The following is an 18475-nucleotide window of genomic DNA, read 5'->3' as shown; positions in this document are numbered from 1 at the left end:
TTGTGGGCTGAGCCCAGGCTGAGCTCTAAGAGCTGTTTCCCATGCATTACTGAGGATTGAACCCAAGACTTCAGCATGCAAACCAGGCATTGTAATCATTAATACAATTTTTTTTAAAGCTTTCACTAGCATCCCTAGTGAGATCTATAACTAAGCAACTTGTGCACAGAATGTAGGAAAAAATTCTACTGGAATTGCATAAAATAGGACTCGCTAAACCCTGACATGAAAGATTGTGCATTCATAAATTCACTACAAATTAGAACAAAAATAATATCCTTAATGAAAGAAGGGAAATTGTAAAGCATTATTAATTAAACTTGGAAAAGTAACCCCCATTTACATCTCATATCCCTGTGTAATCATTCATAATACCATTTTCATTCACAAGTGATTCCAGATTTGGAGGATAAATAATAACCCCATCTTATTCACTATCACTCTCTTTAATTTCACACACCTTTATAATCCTCCTGTTCTTGAGCTTGACCTTTGTCTTGAAACAAATTACCCGAAGTCATGCAAAAGCTGAACAATCTATGCTTGTACTTTAGTTATATATATATATATATATATGCAGTTTTTCAAAACATTATCTGCCATTAACTTTTGGATTTATTAAAGACATTAAAAGGTGGGAAGAGAGTCTAAGTTGAAAGTTTTAGTACGTGGACATTTAGAAGAGAAATGTAGACCAAGTCTTGATGAGAATGAGGAGAAAGACTATATGGCATTTAACAGAATTCTGAACATAAGAAATCACAAAGAGAGCCCCACCCTGAACCATTCATTTTGTAATGTATTTATTTGTTCACTGATATTGAAGAGTTTGATGGAGGCAAGACACGGTTCTAAGCACTGAATCCATTTTATCCATAAATTTTATAGTTTTATGTTTTTTATTTCCAGTGGTTTGCAGGAAAGAAGATGCTGATTCTCTGGATTCTTTGCTCACAAGTACTCTAAATTTTGTGTAATTTGCAATTATTCCAGTTAATAATTACAAAGGTTATTTCTATATTCCAAGTAGGTTTAATAGCTATTGGTATTTAATGCTGCTCATTGCATATACTTCTTCCTTAGAACAAGCAAGTTCATCAGAAGCTGACTTGGGTGTGGTAATAGTATCTTTTACTTGGCATTCAAATATATATAATTACATCATATGGAATGTGTGATTACTGTTTATGAGATGTATTTATTTGCTAACATCTCTAAAGCACAACATTTTTTTTTGTTTGTTTTTGGGCCACACCCGTTTGACGCTCAGGGATTACTCCTGGCTATGCGCTCAGAGATCGCTCCTGGCTTGGGGAACCATATGGGACGCCAGGGGATCGAACCGCTAGCGCTTGCAAGGCAGACACCTTACCTCTAGCACCACCTTGCCGGCCCCTAAAGCACAACATTTTAATTAAAGCTATCATATAATACTTGATTACTTGAGGTTTCTGGATTAAAAAACTAAAGAATATTTTCATTTTTCTTCTCTTTTTCTTTCTTTGTGCCACACCCAGTAGTTCTCAAGACTTACTAGTGATTCTGTAAGAGTGACTTGTAGTGACTTTCAGGAAGAGCATATGTGGTGCTTGGGATATAACTAGATTGGCTGCTCGCAAGGAAAGAGCCTTGCCCACTGTCCGATTTCTCTGCATCCAAGAATATTTAATCATTTCTTTTATGTTTGGATTTACACTTTTGACAAAATATTTCAGAATATATTTCCACCTGAACTACCTTAACCCTCTCTATTCTCCCTCCCTCCAGAGTTTGGTCTTATGTTTAAATCTGACAGTAGGGTTTATTTCCATTTTGTAAATATGTCTTCTATTTCATTCTTCCATTTGCTTTGCTTTCCTGGAAATCTTTATTTCCTACCAAATGTTCAAGAAACTTTTCAGAAAATGAAATGTCATGGTCTTTTGTTTTAATCATCACTGGTTGAATGATTACTATCACTGCCTTCACTGATGCTATCACTGCTGTCATCTTTATTGTTGTTCTTTTTATTAGACTTACTCTTCCTGTCACTGTCACCTCTTCTATCAAATGCACTGTCACTATTTTTGTTACTGCCATTAGCACCATCACTGCTGTCGCTATCACTGTTGTCACTGCTGTCATTATTGTCACTGCTATCACTGCTGTCGCTACTGTCACTACTATCACTGCTGTCACTGCTGTCACTGCTATCGCTGCTGTCACTGCTATCACTGCTGTCACTACTGTCACTGCTGTCACTGCTATCACTGCTGTCACTACTGTCACTGCTATTGCTGCTGTCACTGCTGTCACTGCTGTCACTGCTGTCACTGCTATCACTGCTGTCACTACTGTCACTGCTGTCACTACTGTCACTGCTATTGCTGCTGTCACTGCTGTCGCTGCTGTCACTGCTATCACTGCTGTCACTACTGTCACTGCTATTGCTGCTGTCACTGCTGTCACTACTGTCACTGCTGTCACTGCTGTCACTGCTATTACTGCTGTCACTACTGTCACTGCTGTCACTACTGTCACTGCTATTGCTGCTGTCACTGCTGTCGCTGCTGTCACTGCTGTCACTGCTGTCACTGCTATCACTGCTGTCACTACTGTCACTGCTGTCACTACTGTCACTGCTATTGCTGCTGTCACTGCTGTCACTACTGTCACTGCTGTCATTGCTATTACTGCTGTCACTACTGTCACTGCTGTCACTACTGTCACTGCTATTGCTGCTGTCACTGCTGTCGCTGCTGTCACTACTGTCACTGCTGTCACTACTGTCACTGCTATTGCTGCTGTCACTGCTGTCACTACTGTCGCTACTGTCACTACTATCACTGCTGTCACTGCTATTGCTGCTGTCACTGCTGTCACTACTGTCACTGCTATCACTACTATCACTGCTGTCACTGCTATTGCTGCTGTCACTGCTGTCACTACTATCACTGCTGTCGCTACTGTCACTACTATCACTGCTGTCACTGCTGTCACTACTGTCGCTGCTGTCACTGCTATCACTGCTGTCACTGCTGTCACTGCTATCACTACTATCACTGCTGTCGCTGCTGTCACTACTGTTGCTGCTGTCACCACTATCACTGCTGTCGCTGCTGTCACTACTATCACTACTATCACTGCTGTCGCTGCTGTCACTGCTATCGCTGCTGTCACTGCTGTCACTACTGTCACTGCTATCACTGCTATCGCTGCTGTCACTGCTGTCACTGCTGTCACTACTGTCACTGCTATCACTGCTATCGCTGCTGTCACTGCTGTCACTGCTGTCGCTGCTGTCACTACTGTCGCTGCTGTCACTACTGTCACTACTGTCACTGCTATCACTACTATCACTGCTGTCGCTGCTGTCACTACTGTCACTGCTATCACTGCTATCGCTGCTGTCACTGCTATCGCTGCTGTCACTACTGTCACTGCTGTCACTGCTATCACTGCTGTCGCTACTGTCACTACTGTCACTACTATCACTGCTGTCACTGCTGTCACTGCTATCGCTGCTATCGCTGCTGTCACTGCTGTCGCTACTATCACTACTGTCACTACTATCGCTGCTGTCACTACTATCGCTGCTGTCTGATTTGCTCTCACTATCACTGCTATCACTGCTGCTACTGTCTGATTTGCTGTCACTGCTGTCACTACTGCTGTCACTGTCACTGCTGTCACTACTGTCACTGCTGTCACTACTGTCACTACTGTCACTGCTGTCACTACTGCTACTGCTGCTGCTACTGCTGCTGCTACTGTCACTACTACTACTATCACTGCTGTCACTGCTATCTGATTTATCTTCGCTGCTGTCTGATTTGCTATCGTCCTCATTCCCACTGTCACCATTGTCACCACTGTCATTATCACTAGCCTCTGATGTGCTTTCACTGTCCTTTTCACTGTCTCCTCCTTGGGAGTCACTATCATCACCATTATCTTCTGATTCCTGGGAGTTATAAGAAACATCTCGACTGCCGCTATCACTGTCACCTTCGGAATTGGCGTCATCCTTGCCTTTAGACTCATCACTGCTTTGGGGATCATCTCCTTGCATGGACTCATCATGGAATTCATAGCTGTCATAATCATCACTATTACTGCCACTACCTGTTCTGCCATGTCCAAATGTTTTTCCAGGTTCTGGTTTCTGGCCACGTCCTGAATTGATGTTGACTTCTTGTATCTTGGGATTTCCTTTGCTCACGGTCACTTCCTGTGGTCCTTTATTCTCTTTATCTTCAATGACTTTCCCAACTTCTTTGGTGACATTATTTCTGTTTCCATTACTAGGATCTTTTGTTTCTATTCCCTTTGGGAAAAAATGGGAGAAAACAAATGATTCATTTGTACATTCTACACTAAATGGCATCGATCTGAGAAAGATTCACCAAGATGAGCAAACAATACGAGCAGGTATATAATTCAACTTCCAGCTCCTCCTCAAAAGTCTGTTTGTGAGAGTGTGTTTTAGTCCTTAAACAATCTTTCTAAGTCTTTCTAACAAGTCTTCATGTATTTATCAAATATATTTTTGTAAATTCTAGACCGAAAACTTTTTTTAAAACCGTAATCTAAATTTTTCTAAAATGCTTGGGTTTTTTTTTTCTAAATTTTCAGTTTTTTTAAAATGTTCTATGTCCATACCCACCAGGAATACTCATTTTCTCTTTAAATTTTCAGGTAATTTGGGTACAACCATATAATAGCTGTTTGTTGTGATTTGGTTTTGTACTACTATGGGAGGAAGATGAAAAGAAGGAAAAAACTCCTACTGTATTGAAAAAAATAAACTTTACAAACTAACCTTTTCTTGACTCTTTCCAGAAGCATTTTTCTGTGATTGTTGTCTCATTTCATTTGCCACACCGTTGTTTCCTCTATTACTGAGTTTTGGGTTGTCCTCCATTCCCTGGTCACCCTTGTCTTCTGGAATATCAGCATTATCCTCCTCACTCTTGGAAGTGTTATTTCCCTCACTATCTTGAGATTCTTTGCTATTGGGGTCATCATCTTCACTACTAATTGAATCTTGACCTAAGCTATTGTCATTGTCTTCTTTTCCATGCACTGGACTCTCCTGGCCCTTGTTGTTATCAGGGCCATCTTTTCCATTCCTTGCATCATCACTTTCATCATCACCAGAGCCCTTGTCTTCATACTCATCCTCTCCATTCCCACTTGGATTCCCTTCAGAATGATCTAGGCTCAGATCCTGCCTGGTACTGCTTACTGCTTGTGTTACCCCTACCTCTTCATTCTCATTTATCCCACCCTCTATCTGAGTTGTTGTTTCACTCTCATCTCCCTCATTTCTACATGTAACTCCATGTATTTCAACTTCGTGTACTGCACTGTTGTTGCTTTCAACTCCTTGCTGTCTATCCTCTTGGGCAACAACGGTGTCTCCACGTTGATGTGCACCTCCAACAGCCCAGTTATTTGAATTATCGGTATTTTCAAGAAAACTGCTCCCATTTGTTGCTTCAGCAATGTCAGTGATGATTACTTGTTTCCTAATACCATTTGCTGTAATGTTGACTCCTTGTTCATGAAACTCCTTATGACCATCTGTTTCTGAGTTTACCATGGCTCCATTCTGATCTTCAGCGTTCCCCACTTCATTTGCTAATGGAAAAGTGGCAAAACTTTTCTCTTCTCCATTTTCCCACTCAGAGCCATTTCTCTCTCCTTTGTAATCATCTTTAATATGAGATTGACTTTCTCTTTCATTTTCATGCGTGGGGGCAGCATTTTCTTGGATGGTGTTGTCAGCATTTAACTCATCCTAAAAAGGAAAGTGATAAAAAAAGGGTGTCATTCTGATGTAAAGCTAACTTGAAATTAAAAGCATTCATATATCCTATAAAAAAATAACAAAACACGGTAAAGGATGAAAGTTAATAACAGCTTACCCTGGACTTTGAAATCAGAACTGAGGCTAAAATGTTTGGGGGAGCCCAGTTAGAGAAGATTAGACAATGACAGTAGGACAGTGGTGGAAAGACTTGGTCACATTGGAGTGGGTAGAGGAGAAGTAACTTTGTATAACGTAAGCATGAATATATTGTATACCTGTGTTGGCACTTTTGATTTTGCTAGAAGATTTACATTCACAGATTGGTCAACAGCATGTCTCTCCAGTGGTTTTATTTGAGGAACCTATCAAAATGGAAAATATTGCAATTGCACACATTTTCATTTTGTGCATACATGCATGTACATATATAATTTTAATTAACAGAAAGATATACACAAAAGCCTCTTAGGTATAAAAGAGAACTGGCTTTCTATAGGATTTTTGTGGAATTTATACTACTATGCTACTATCAGCATACTACTTTAAATATTATACTACTGTACTTGTTAGGAACATTTTGAAATAGATTAATTTCTCACCAAATAAAATCAATGTGTGCTATGATAAAAGTATATCTGGGCACCAGCCTAATTAAATTACATGACTTGATTTCTCTAGTTTTTGTTTGTTGAAATATAACATTATATTTCAAATTTTCCACCATAAACCTTTAAAAATAACTTTGAATAAAACATGTTTTCTCCAATGGTGAAAATTTTTATTTTTTATAAACTATTTTTGATATTAGAATAAAATTGACAGGGCATAAAGCAAAGAGAAACAATGGCTCTGTGTCTTCTGTATACTCATTGATCCTGTCTGAATCAATTTTTTAAATATTTGACTGGGGAGATAACTCAAAGGGCTGGACAATCCCTGGAACCATGTGGTTCTCCAAGCTTCTATGGGAGTGGTTCCCTAACATCATGGTAGCAATTGACTTAACATTGACATTTATTTCAATAAATAAATAAAGTAATAAAGAAATAATTCCAATAAGATATGAGTTTGAATTGGAAAAATAGGAGTATTAGTTTGAAGTGTATATTTAGTTATGATGATATTTTTATTTATTTTAAGATACTTTATCTAATTTTTCACATGTATGTATATATACATTCTATATACAAACTCTTAAGTACATGTATACATATAAGTTATATGTATATGTAATGTTTGATCACAAGAGTTTGGAGACTCCTTGATAAAGACATACTTACTGGAATTGCCCACGTTGCCACACAAATGCAAACACATATAATAATCTTCATTTTCTTTAACAATGTTCATCAATAGCTAATTTTATAAAGAAAAGAACATAAAATTATTTATAAAGCCAAAAATGATAACCATGGTAGTATATTTTTAGACTATAAGAATTAATCTTTATATGACTGAAACCTTATCACAATCATTTATGTAATCAAGATATTCAAATAAAGAGAAAAAAAAATTTTTAAAAACAAACAAAAAAAAAGAATTAATCTTTTTCCTGAGCAAGGAATATGTCTATAATGTAAGAAAAGAGGGGCTAACACTTCATGTTCCAAAACATACAAGACAGCATGATGGAAATTTACAGAGACATTATCACATTCCTCACTAACAGAACAACCTGGACTTTTTCTGCCTACATCAATGAAATAATGTTGGTATAAAACGTATACTTGCGGAGCTAGAGAGAATGCACAGGATTAAGGTACTTGCTTTGGTTCTACTTCAACACTACATGGTTCCCAGAAAACTACTGGAAATACCCCATACAAAAAGCCCAGAGTAATCCCTAAGACCACCTAATTGTGATCCAACTCCCTCCTCCAAATAAAATCAAATCAAGGAAAGGTATAGTCACAACTTTGACCTGTTGTTTTTGATTATAATAAACCAGTGTCTTCTAAATATAGTCTAAGTATTACTAATTTTGCTGGAATTTTGATTGCAAGATGAAGCATTTATATCTACCTAATCTCTTCCATTAAAGTTATTATTTATGACAGTAAGAGAAATCGATCATCAAAATGAAAAATCCTAGGCTAGTGTAATGAAAAAGAAATTTGAATATGAGGACTTAAATTCAACATTTATCTCTGCTACTAAATATACAAGCTTGAGAAATTGAAGTAGCTTTGGAAATATCCCATCTCCATCTGTGAGAGCCTGTTTTCCAATATTATCCTAATTACCATGGCAGAAGAATCTTCTTTAAGAACCTTCTCTAAAGCTATTTCTTTTTGTTGTTTGTGTATGAGATATCATTTTTTTCACAGTTACAAATTTGTTTATGACTGAGTTTCAGTCATACAATGTACAACACTCTTCACCAGTGCGTATTTTCCACCACCAATGTCCCCTGTTCCCCTCCTGCCTGTCTCTTCCTTCTCTTCCCCTTCTTTTTCTCCTTTCCCTTCCTATTTCGTTTCTTCCTTCTCTTCCTCTCTCTCTCTCCTCTCTCTCTCCATCAGCTCAGATCAGTGCCTGAAACTATTTAAAAAGACATCTGGTATGTCGCTATTTAAAATCTAGATTTCCTACATACCTCACTGATAGATAGACATGACAAGATCATAAGCCTGGTTATTTCTTCGCTCCCTTGCCCCAATCTGCTATAAGCTCCTGAGATCTCTCAAATTGTTTTGTTTATTGACAAATTAAAGACATATAACAGAAAATTAATCCCAAATTGTTTTGTTTATTGACATATTAAAGACAAATAACAGAAAATTAATTGCTTGTTGGGGGGTAATACCTAGCTCTTTGTTCAAGGACCATTCCTGATTGGGCTTTGGAGACCATGTATGGTGCTAGGGATCAAACCCCAGTCAGTTGCATGCAAGGAAAACACCCTACCCACTGAAATAGCTCTTCAGTCCCAGAGAAAAATACATTGTAGTGCAGCAGGTAGGGTATCTGCCTGGGTTTGATCTAGCCTTCATATGGTCCCCTGAATACCTCCAAGAGTGACCCTGAGTGCAAAATCATAAATAAGTCCTGAGCACCTCCAGTGTGGCCTAACCCCCAAAATAAATAAAAATAAATTTAAAGAATATTATTGTTGAATAAATATTTGTTAGTATAGTAAATACCTAGCTTTGCTCTAGATGCTTAGCTATCTCATACATGATAGCAATTTTATATTAGAGTTCTGAAAATATAATCCTTTTCTGACAAAATTTAGAAATGATATAATACATATATATAATGATATGTTGTGCTAGTAAGTATCGACTTATAATTTAATTTTCTACTTACTGAACAAGTGGATTTTTTACTGGATTGATATGATTACATTAGAAAGTTTTAATCCTATTTTAAACACCCAGTGGGTTTATAGATTATATTACTTCATGCAATAATATGGCTTTGACTGAATTTTATGTTAATAAAGGAAACTATTATTATGTTAGCAAATATAAACTGTCATCTAATTATCTTTTTCTGAAACTCAAACCAATGAGATATAATTTCTCATCAGTAAAAATGGAATATGTCAAAAAATGAAAATATGTTAAAAAGAAAATAACTATGTTAACAGGGAGATGGTGAAAAAGGAGCCCTCATTCACTATTAGTAGGAATCTCATCTTGCTCTGCTTCTATAGAAAATAATACAAAATTCTCAAAAATTTAAGAAAAGAATTTCCATTCCACCCATTAATTCCACTTCTTAGCATCTCCCCAAAACACAGAGTTGAAACACTTATGTCCTTTGTGGTGCTTAACAAAATAGCCAGTAGATAAAAACAACCATAATAACCAACAAACTAATGAATGATGACACAATAGAATAAAACACAGCTATAAATGTGAATGCAATTTATTGAAATAATTTTAATTATGTCTAGTTCACCACGTGTTACATTTTTTTCCAATTTTATTAATTTACAGAAATTGAGAAAATTTAAAGCTATGAATTCTTCATAGACTTATATTTGTACTTTTCTGTTATTAAAAATATACCAATAAATGGTGCCAAAGCAATAGCACAGTGGGGAGGGCGTTTACCTTGTATGTGACTGACTTGGGTTCAACCTCAGCATCCTATATAATCAAATGGACGCAAAGCCAGGAATAACCTCTGAATATTACCAGATGTGGCCCCCCCCAAAATTAAAAAAATTAAAAATTTAAGTAAATCAATCAATAAATTAAAACTACTAGGGAAAAGGAAAAATTATTGGCAATTCCCTTGTCAGAAAAACGTCACGGTGGATGGAGAGAGTACCGTGACTAGGTCCTTGCCTTGCATGTGGCTGACCTGGGTTCGATTCTCAGCATCCCATAGGGTTTCCCTATGTACTGCCAGGAGTGTCTCCTGAACATTACTAGATTTGGCCCAAAATTCCAAAAATGAGAGGTGGGGGTAAAGCATGGTTCTCGAGCTACTAGAAGTAGCTGTCATAATTGTTTAGCAGAAAGTCAAGTAGTTCAACTTCCTTTAAAAATTCTATTGAGTCTGAGAGAAACACTATACTTGGCATGGCTCTTGAATTGCACTTGGTCAACACAAATTCAATCCCTGGTCTTCCAGGCACAGCCAGGAGTGACACCTGAGCACAGAACCAGAATATCTGAGCAACACCAGGCATGACCCAAAAACTTTATTAGATTTTTTTTTTATTAAAGCATGCCTTTGACCAAGTATAACATAGGGCTATGGGGCATGAGATGACAGGCAGCGGTCTGGTAAGCATGGGTTACACTCTACAGTATCAAATCTAATTATCACCAAGAATCTGTGATTTGAATGAGTCATGGTGTCCCAGAGAGGATAGTAAAGATCAGAGTTATTATTTGCACCTCATTTCTAAAATTAAATTCAGCAATTTGGCCTCTACAGTACTCTGTCTTATCCACTGAAGAAAAGTCTCACTAGATCATGATGACTTCTATAGTTTTCAAAATGAGGTAAATAACTGGACTATTAAGAAATGGCCTCAATGTTTTTTCCAGTGCAGATTTCAAAATGGTGCAAAATCTCTGTAGAATATTTCATTATTTGTCACAATAAAATAAAAGTTAGCAATTATGTAGTTAATCTTGTAAAATAGATGACAGACTGAAAATCAGAATACTACAGCACAGTTTAAAAGTTCAGGCTGAATTTCTACAATCTGAATTACCTAAATTTGTAAATAAAAATTAATCAAAGCAATTGAATAGGAATTTTGAGATTAGGCCAAGGGCCTGAGTTTATGCTTTGTATGTAGAAAGTCCAGATTTGGTTCCCAACACCTGTGAATACCATGAGCACTGTGGGAGTGATTCTTGAGCACTGGGCTGCTAGTAAACCCTGAATATTGTTCAGTGTGGCCAAACCCTTCCCCAGGTAAAAATCAAGTCAGTCATTATTACTATCACCTAGATTTGCCTTTTCCTATAAAATGTCTTTCTTTTCCCATAACTTTTTATGCTTTATAAATGGAAAAACAGTATCACAAAAGGCAGACTGTAGACATGCCTCAAAGATGTATTTCAATCTAGCTTTCAAAATCCTATAGTCAACTGGTAAAATATTATGTTTTTAAAACTAAGGTACATTTTAGGAACTAAGCAGTTAAAAGAAACATTCATCATTCACTGAACAAACCTTTGAAACAAGACTTAATGTGAGCCAAATACAGTCATGGACACCAATATGAGTTTATCATTGAGTGTTTTTAATAATACTAAGATAAAGAATACCATTTTATCAAATTCCACAATTCATGTTTGATTCCTAAGAGAATAAATGTTTTTATAAATTATTTTCATTTAAGTCCATCATATTTTGAATAAAGATTTTAAAAAATACCTTTAATAGTTATTGAAAAATTCTAGATGAAATAAAGTTTTATTGCATTATGCATAAAAATTCAAAAAAATACTTTTATAATTAAAAGTATTACTTAATTTATAAATCCCTCAAATTATTGATAAATTAAATATGTGTTAGAAAAATATAGTCAATGGTGTAATGTTTTCTGGATAGAATTAATATCTCTTACATCTCTTACTGCACAGAATTTTCATCATCTTTTACTACTGACTGGACAAGTCAAAAGGGAAAGGAAAAGAAATCTAATCAAAAGTGTGATTCACTTCTTAAAATCTAATTGGCTTTCTGAAATTCAATTTTTTTTCCAAAGAAATCATTGTTTCTGAGTAAAGATGCCCTCATCTTACCTTAAAAAGCCTTCAAGGGGACTTTGAAAATCCAGGATTCTTATCTTTGAAGACTGAGAATGACACACTATTCTGAACTTTTGCACAACAATTTTGTACCTGTCGAAATTTAAACTCAGTTTGATCATTTGCTCAACCAATCACTGTTTAGCATTGGTGATATGAGGTTACACAGTGTCACTCCGTCTGTGAAGCACATATTAACTTCCCCCACTTCCTTCACTGGCTGGGATGTATTTGCTCACTGAACCATTTGGTTCCAAAGGGACTAGACTTACTTTCACTTAATTAAATAGCTCCTTGGAGACTGTTTTGCATCTTAAATATAGAGACTCTATGTAACATATTTGAAAGAGCCACTTAAACTCTATCACCCTGGCATTTCTTGTCTTACTAAGGTTGGCAATCTAAGAAAACTCTAGGTTTCTTCAGTAAATATGACTGCCTATTTAAGAGTCCTATCATTCTTGAGGTAGGTATTAAAGTTTCTGTGCTATAATTCCAGACACTCCCCACATACAACAGCCTTAACATTGCCTGTGGGGCTTTTTTACAATCTAGAAATAGGAATGCCTATGAAATTTCTCTAAATGGTGACATGGTGTTTAAAACTGTATCAAATGTTGATAAAATTCTAAAACTAGATATTATAAGGGCCAAGACTTATTATAAGGTCCAAATATACCAAAAATTTAGCTCACAACTATCTCTCAGCAATTAGTATTTTTCACAGGCCTCCAATCAAATTCAGTAAATTTAAAGGCATTTTGATCCATGCAAGGTACGCTATAAAAGTAATTGGAAATCACTAACAGAAAGATCTCTGAAAAACTTTTGAAACTAAAAAGCAAAGTCTTATACCCTTTGGCCTTTGGTAAGACATATATGTCTTACTCCATATTTTAAAGGGATTGGTTATTTTTTTTTTTTTGTAAAATACTACCAGTGCTTTTTGGTTTGTTTTGTAGCAACACCTGGGAGTGAATTCAGTACTTATCCTGACATCTTGCTCAGGGATCACTTGTGACAGAGCTCAAAGGACCATATAGGGTTCAAGAATAGAAGCTGGGCTAATTGCCCAAAAGGCAAGCACCCTACCTATTATACTGTTTCTTCATCTGTTCTACCAGTACTTTATATATCTTCGATGTTAACCTTTTGTCAGATGAGTGATGAAATGCAAATCAAAATAACAATTAGATATTACCTCACCAGTGACTCTAACGACATCACAAAGAACCGAAACAACTAGTATTGGAGGGTATGAGGGGAATAATCATTCACTACTGATGGGAATGTCAACTGGCTGAACCATTTTTAGAAATATGAACAATATGAACACTTCTCAAACCAAACTAGAAAATGAGTTCCCATCTTATCCAGCACTTCCACTCCTTCGCAGTTATTCCAAGGTCCCAAAAACTATTCAGAAAAAAAAGGCCTTTATTGCCCCACTACTCACAATGATTAAAATCTGGAAATAATCAAATTCTTTGTCCAGCTTATTGGACAAAAAACTTAGGGTACAAAGACTCAATGGAATACTACTTGCCTATAAGAAAAGATGAAATTATGTGATTTTCTGCTACATGAATGGTCCTGGAGAATATTATGCTGAGTGAAGTTAGTCAAAAGGAGAGGGACAGATATAGAATGATCTCTCATATAAAAGATATAAAGAAATGTGATAGAATAGCAAATGTCCAACAACAATAGAAACTGAGAACTGATCTTCAGGAGAAAGCATACAGTGGTGAGAGGATGGGGAGACAGAGGGAACTCTTTTGACAATGGTAGTGGAAATTGGACCCTCAGACAGAGGTCATAATACTGGAATGTTTTATGCATGAAACCCTGTATTATCAATATTGAAATCATGGTGCCTAAAATATTTTAATATTAATTAAAAAGCAAACTTCTAAATAACCTATGTATGAAATAAGAAAACAAAGAGGAGGGCTGGAGCAGTGGCACACACAGTAGGGCGTTTGCCTTGCACACACTGACCTAGGACGGACCGTAGTTTGATTCCCAGTGTCCCAAATGCCCCCCCAAGTCAGAGCAATTTCTGAACACATAACCAGCAGTAACCCCTGAGCATCACCGAGTGTGGCCCAAAAACAGAAAGAAGAAAGAAAAAGAGAGGAAAGAAAGAGAGGAAAAGAAAGAAAGAAAGAAAGAAAGAAAGAAAGAAAGAAAGAAGAAGAAAGAAAGAAAGAAAGAAAGAAAGAAAGAAAGAAAGAAAGAAGAAAGAAAGAAAGAAAGAAAAGAAAGAAAGAAAGAAGAAAGAAAGAAAGAAGATAGAAAGAAAGAAAGAAAGAAGAAAGAAAGAAAGAAAGAAAGAAAGAAGAAGAAAGAAAGAAGAAAGAAAGAAGAAAGAAAGAAGAAGAAAGAAAGAAGAAGGAAAGAAGGAAGGAAGAAGGAAGAAGAAAGAAAGGAGAAGAAAGAAAGAAAGAAGAAAGAAAAGAAAGAAAAGAAAGAAGAAGAAAGAAAGAAAGAAAGAAGAAAGAAAGAAAGAAGAAGAAAGAAAGAAGAAAGAAAGAAGAAAGAAAGAAAGAAAGAAGAAGGAAAGAAAGAAAGAAAGAAGAAAGAAAGAAAGAAAGAAAGAGAAAGAAAGGAAGGAAGGAAGGAAGGAAGGAAGAGAAAAAAGAGAAAGAAAGAGCAAAGAGAAATTTAAAATAGTTTTGATTAAATTAAAATAAAAAAAACAATTTGTCAAAACTTGCTAGATGTCATTAAAGCAGAGTTTAGGGAAAAAATCTATAGCTAAGATGTATAAATTAGAATAAAAGTTCTCAGATAATAATCTTTGTTTTTATCATAGAAAACTACTAAATTAGAAAAATTAAATTTGAATTAAATAAAAGAAATTGTAATCATAGATAAAATCAATATACTAGAAAAACATAGCATTAAAACCTGATTTTGTTTTTAATTTTTGAGAAGCTCAAAAATCAGAGATAAAAATGGTTCTTGAGGGGCCGGAGAGATAGAATGGAGGTAAGGCGTTTATCTTGCATAAATCCCGGCATCCCACATGGTCCCCTCTAGCCTGCCAGGAGCAATTTCTGAGCATAGAGCCAGGAGTAACCCCTGAGCGCTGCTGGGTGTGACCAAAAAAAAAAACGGTTCTTGATAAGATTCTGTGGTTATTATAATGGTAAAAGTGCATCAAAAATTTATACAACTAAATTTAATAATTACAAGAAATGGATAAATATCTTAAAAACACCAAGCTCTCTCAAGGGCAAATAAATAACTTTCATACCCCTATATAGTTTTTAAAAGTTAGATTCCTAGTTAAACTCCTTCTGCAATTCTCATTTTCATTTTTCTATTAATGCAAGAAAAAGTAACTTCTTATTTAAACAGGTAGCAATTTTGTATTTTATTTGGTTTTTAGGTCACACCCGGCAGCGCTCAGGGATTACTCCTGGCTCTATGCTCAGAAGTCGATCCTGGCAGGCTCAGGGAACCATATGGGATGCTGGGATTCGAACCACCGTCTGTCCTGGATTGACTTTGTACAAGGCAAACGTCCTACCACTGGACTACCTCTCTGGCCCCAAAACTGGTAGTATTTCTACTGACATTAATTGTTCAAGAAACCTTCCATGAGTTTGAGAAAGTCATATCCGCAGACCTTTCCACATAATCCTTTCCATGAATGAAGGACTTTTATAGAAGTAGCTGGAGTACAATGGTCTGGATCTACTCATGACCTGTCATTTAGACTGGGGATAGAGATTGAGTGGAAGAGTACATGAATAGCTGAGCAGTGCCCATAGTTTGAGCTTGGTTCATGACATAAACTCTCCCCAGCACTGTCACATAGAGCCTGAAGGCCACGGAATATCAATTGACAGGTTTAAGCATCAAACCACTGTGCCAAGGACTGTTTTATGCTTTTATATTTCTCCTGGTTTTTGTGAAAAGTGAGTCACACCCCGAGTTGTTCTGTCTTACTTAGACAATGCTGCCCTGAGAGAAAATTTTTGAATTCTACATCTTAAAAAAATAGAGAAATTTCATTTTTATCAGTTTCATTTTCTTTATCTCTCCTCTTCATTTTTCCATATGTATTAAGAATAATCCACTGTTTTTTTGGTCACACTTAGCTGCCCTCAGGGGTTACTACAGGCTCTGCACTCAGAAATCACTCCTAACTGGGGGTGGGGGGCATATGGAATGCCGGGTGTGACCCAAAAAAACAAACAAAAAACAAACAAACAAAAAGATTCAATTTTGCTCTTTTCTAAATGAGAAAAAACTAGGGATAGGAGTTCTAGGACTTAAATTTAAAGCTGAAATTGACAATAACAGCCAAGAAAAAAAGAAAGCAGAACAGACAAAAATTGGATATAAAAACTTTATCATTTCTTTTAGTTTGTGTAAAACTCATCTAGACTACAGCCTTTCTGTCAGCTTTTAAATTCAATTATTCCTTGACTTTCTAGATATCTACTGAACAAATGTCACATTACAATCTATGCTTTCTGTTAATAAGAAATAATATAGGTGGGGCCTGAGGAGATAGCATGGAGGTAAAGCGTTTGTCTTGCATGCAGAAAGATAGTGGTTCGAATCCTAACATCCCATATGGTCCCCTGAGCCTACCAGAAGTGTTTTCTGAGTGAAGAGCCAGGAGCAACCCCTGAGTGCTGCCGGTGTGACTCAAAAACCAAAAAAAAAAAAAAAAAAAAAAAAAGAACGAAAGAAAAGAAATAATATAGTGGCAAAGCAATAGTTCAGTGGATCAGAGTACAAATGTTGCATGAATGAGCCCTGAATTTAATCCATTGCCCCCACATGATCCAGGATTGTGGCTATAAGTACCCACCCACCCCAAAAAAAAAAAACTAAATGAAAAAGAGTAAAGTGTTTAATGATATAATTACCTCATTACAGAGTCACTCTTCTGACTCATAGTATACTTAACTCAATTCCTGACACCAGAAAATTAAGTCAGTACCAGCAATTATCGAAGCTGGCATGTGTATTGACAGATTCATGGCATTTCTGGGCTCTACAAGTTATCACACAGTGAATCATTGTGTGGCACTGACATGCCATTACCCATAGAAGAGCTGAAAATGGATCCTATGAGTAGTCCCAGAGAGCGCCTTATGGCCTCTACCAGGAAAAGAAGTTCAGAAGACTAGCCCCTCCAAGCTCTCCCTCTCCCCTGGCATGGAGTCATCATAAATGTTACTTAGCACAACTCCTACTAACTAACATGCCCACTTAGAGTAATTTTTCAAGATAAATGTAAATCAGGAAATAGCACTTGTCTCTTAGAGACACAGCCTTGAGTCTGTTCAAAAAAACAAAACCTTACCCATCAGTGCAGAAATTACAAGGTTCAATTTGAGTAGATTTATATGCCCCCTTGCAGTGATGTGGTCAGGAAGAAAGAGAGAGAGGAAGGGAAGACATTACCTTAGTGCTCACTAGTTAGGTAGAGAAACAAGAAGAATGGAAATTCATCATCTTGAAAGCTGAGCTTCCCTGAAGCCACAGAAAGAATCTTGCTACGATGTTTTGATCAGCCATTATTAAAAGTTTAAAGAAGCAAGCGCTAACTGAAACATTGCCTTCCCTTTACTTTCAGTATAAAAGAACTGAGCCGGGCAGTGGCGCTGGAGGTAAGGTGCCTGCCTTGCCTGCGCTAGCCTAGGACGGACCGCGGTTCGATCCCCCGGCGTCCCATATGGTCCCCAAGAAGCCAGTGCAACTTCTGAGCGCATAGCCAGGAGTAACCCCTAAGCGTCACTGGGTGTGGCCCAAAAACAAAAAAAAAAAAAAAAAAAAAAAAAGAACTGAGCAAACCTAAAAACAAGGCTATGCATTAACAGTGAAATAATTCTTCCAAACCAATGAAAGAGTCACAGGGGAAAACAGACATCATGTCTGTTTGTCAAACTGTGGGTCACAACCCATTGATGGATCATGAAATCAACTTTAACATATGTTCCCTTTTACCTTCCATTCCTTTGTAGTTACTTCAATGACAGGGTGTGAGGAGAGGTATGAGTCAGGATAAAAGGTTTGCATATATGCTTAGTTATGGTGCTTACAAACATAATGACAGTGACTGGAAATTGAGCTCCCACACCTATAGTCATTGCAGCGCTATTTACAATAGCCAGACTCTGGAAACAAACAAGATGCCCTTCAAGAGATGAATGGCTAAAGAAATCGTGGTACATATATACAATGGAATATTACGTAGCAGTCAGACTATTAATTTAAAAGAGATAGGGAAAAAAGAATAAATAATTAAAAGAAAAGGGAAAAAAAGAATAAAAACATAACAACAACACAACAACAAAAAACAAACAAAAACAACCCCCCAAAATAAACAAAAACATCAACTACAAAAAAGCGTGACAGTAACAAAAATGAGAGAGAAAGGAAGAGGAAGTACGGCTGGTGTAGCAAGGTTTTGTGCTTTTTTTTT

The 18475-nt window shown here is 36.6% G+C and overlaps 1 protein-coding gene across 1 annotated transcript in view; it reads right to left on the bottom strand.

Annotated features, from left to right (window-relative positions):
- Positions 1–1927: 1927 nt before the first annotated feature.
- DSPP (dentin sialophosphoprotein) overlaps positions 1928–18475 on the bottom strand; it is a 36207-nt gene continuing 19659 nt past the window's right edge. Inside the window, exons 2-4 of the mRNA XM_049789886.1 lie at positions 6070–6156; positions 4802–5782; positions 1928–4306 (exon numbers count right to left, since the gene is read on the bottom strand). Of these exons, the coding sequence (XP_049645843.1) occupies positions 1928–4306; positions 4802–5782; positions 6070–6156 (3447 nt within the window). The remainder of the gene's footprint in view (positions 4307–4801; positions 5783–6069; positions 6157–18475) is intronic.

The sequence above is a fragment of the Suncus etruscus genome, chromosome 16 (genome assembly GCF_024139225.1).
Source record: "Suncus etruscus isolate mSunEtr1 chromosome 16, mSunEtr1.pri.cur, whole genome shotgun sequence".
Taxonomy (NCBI): Eukaryota; Metazoa; Chordata; class Mammalia; order Eulipotyphla; family Soricidae; genus Suncus; species Suncus etruscus.
Note: the sequence above shows the minus strand (reverse complement) of the source record. Positions and strands in the feature narration are given on the sequence as shown.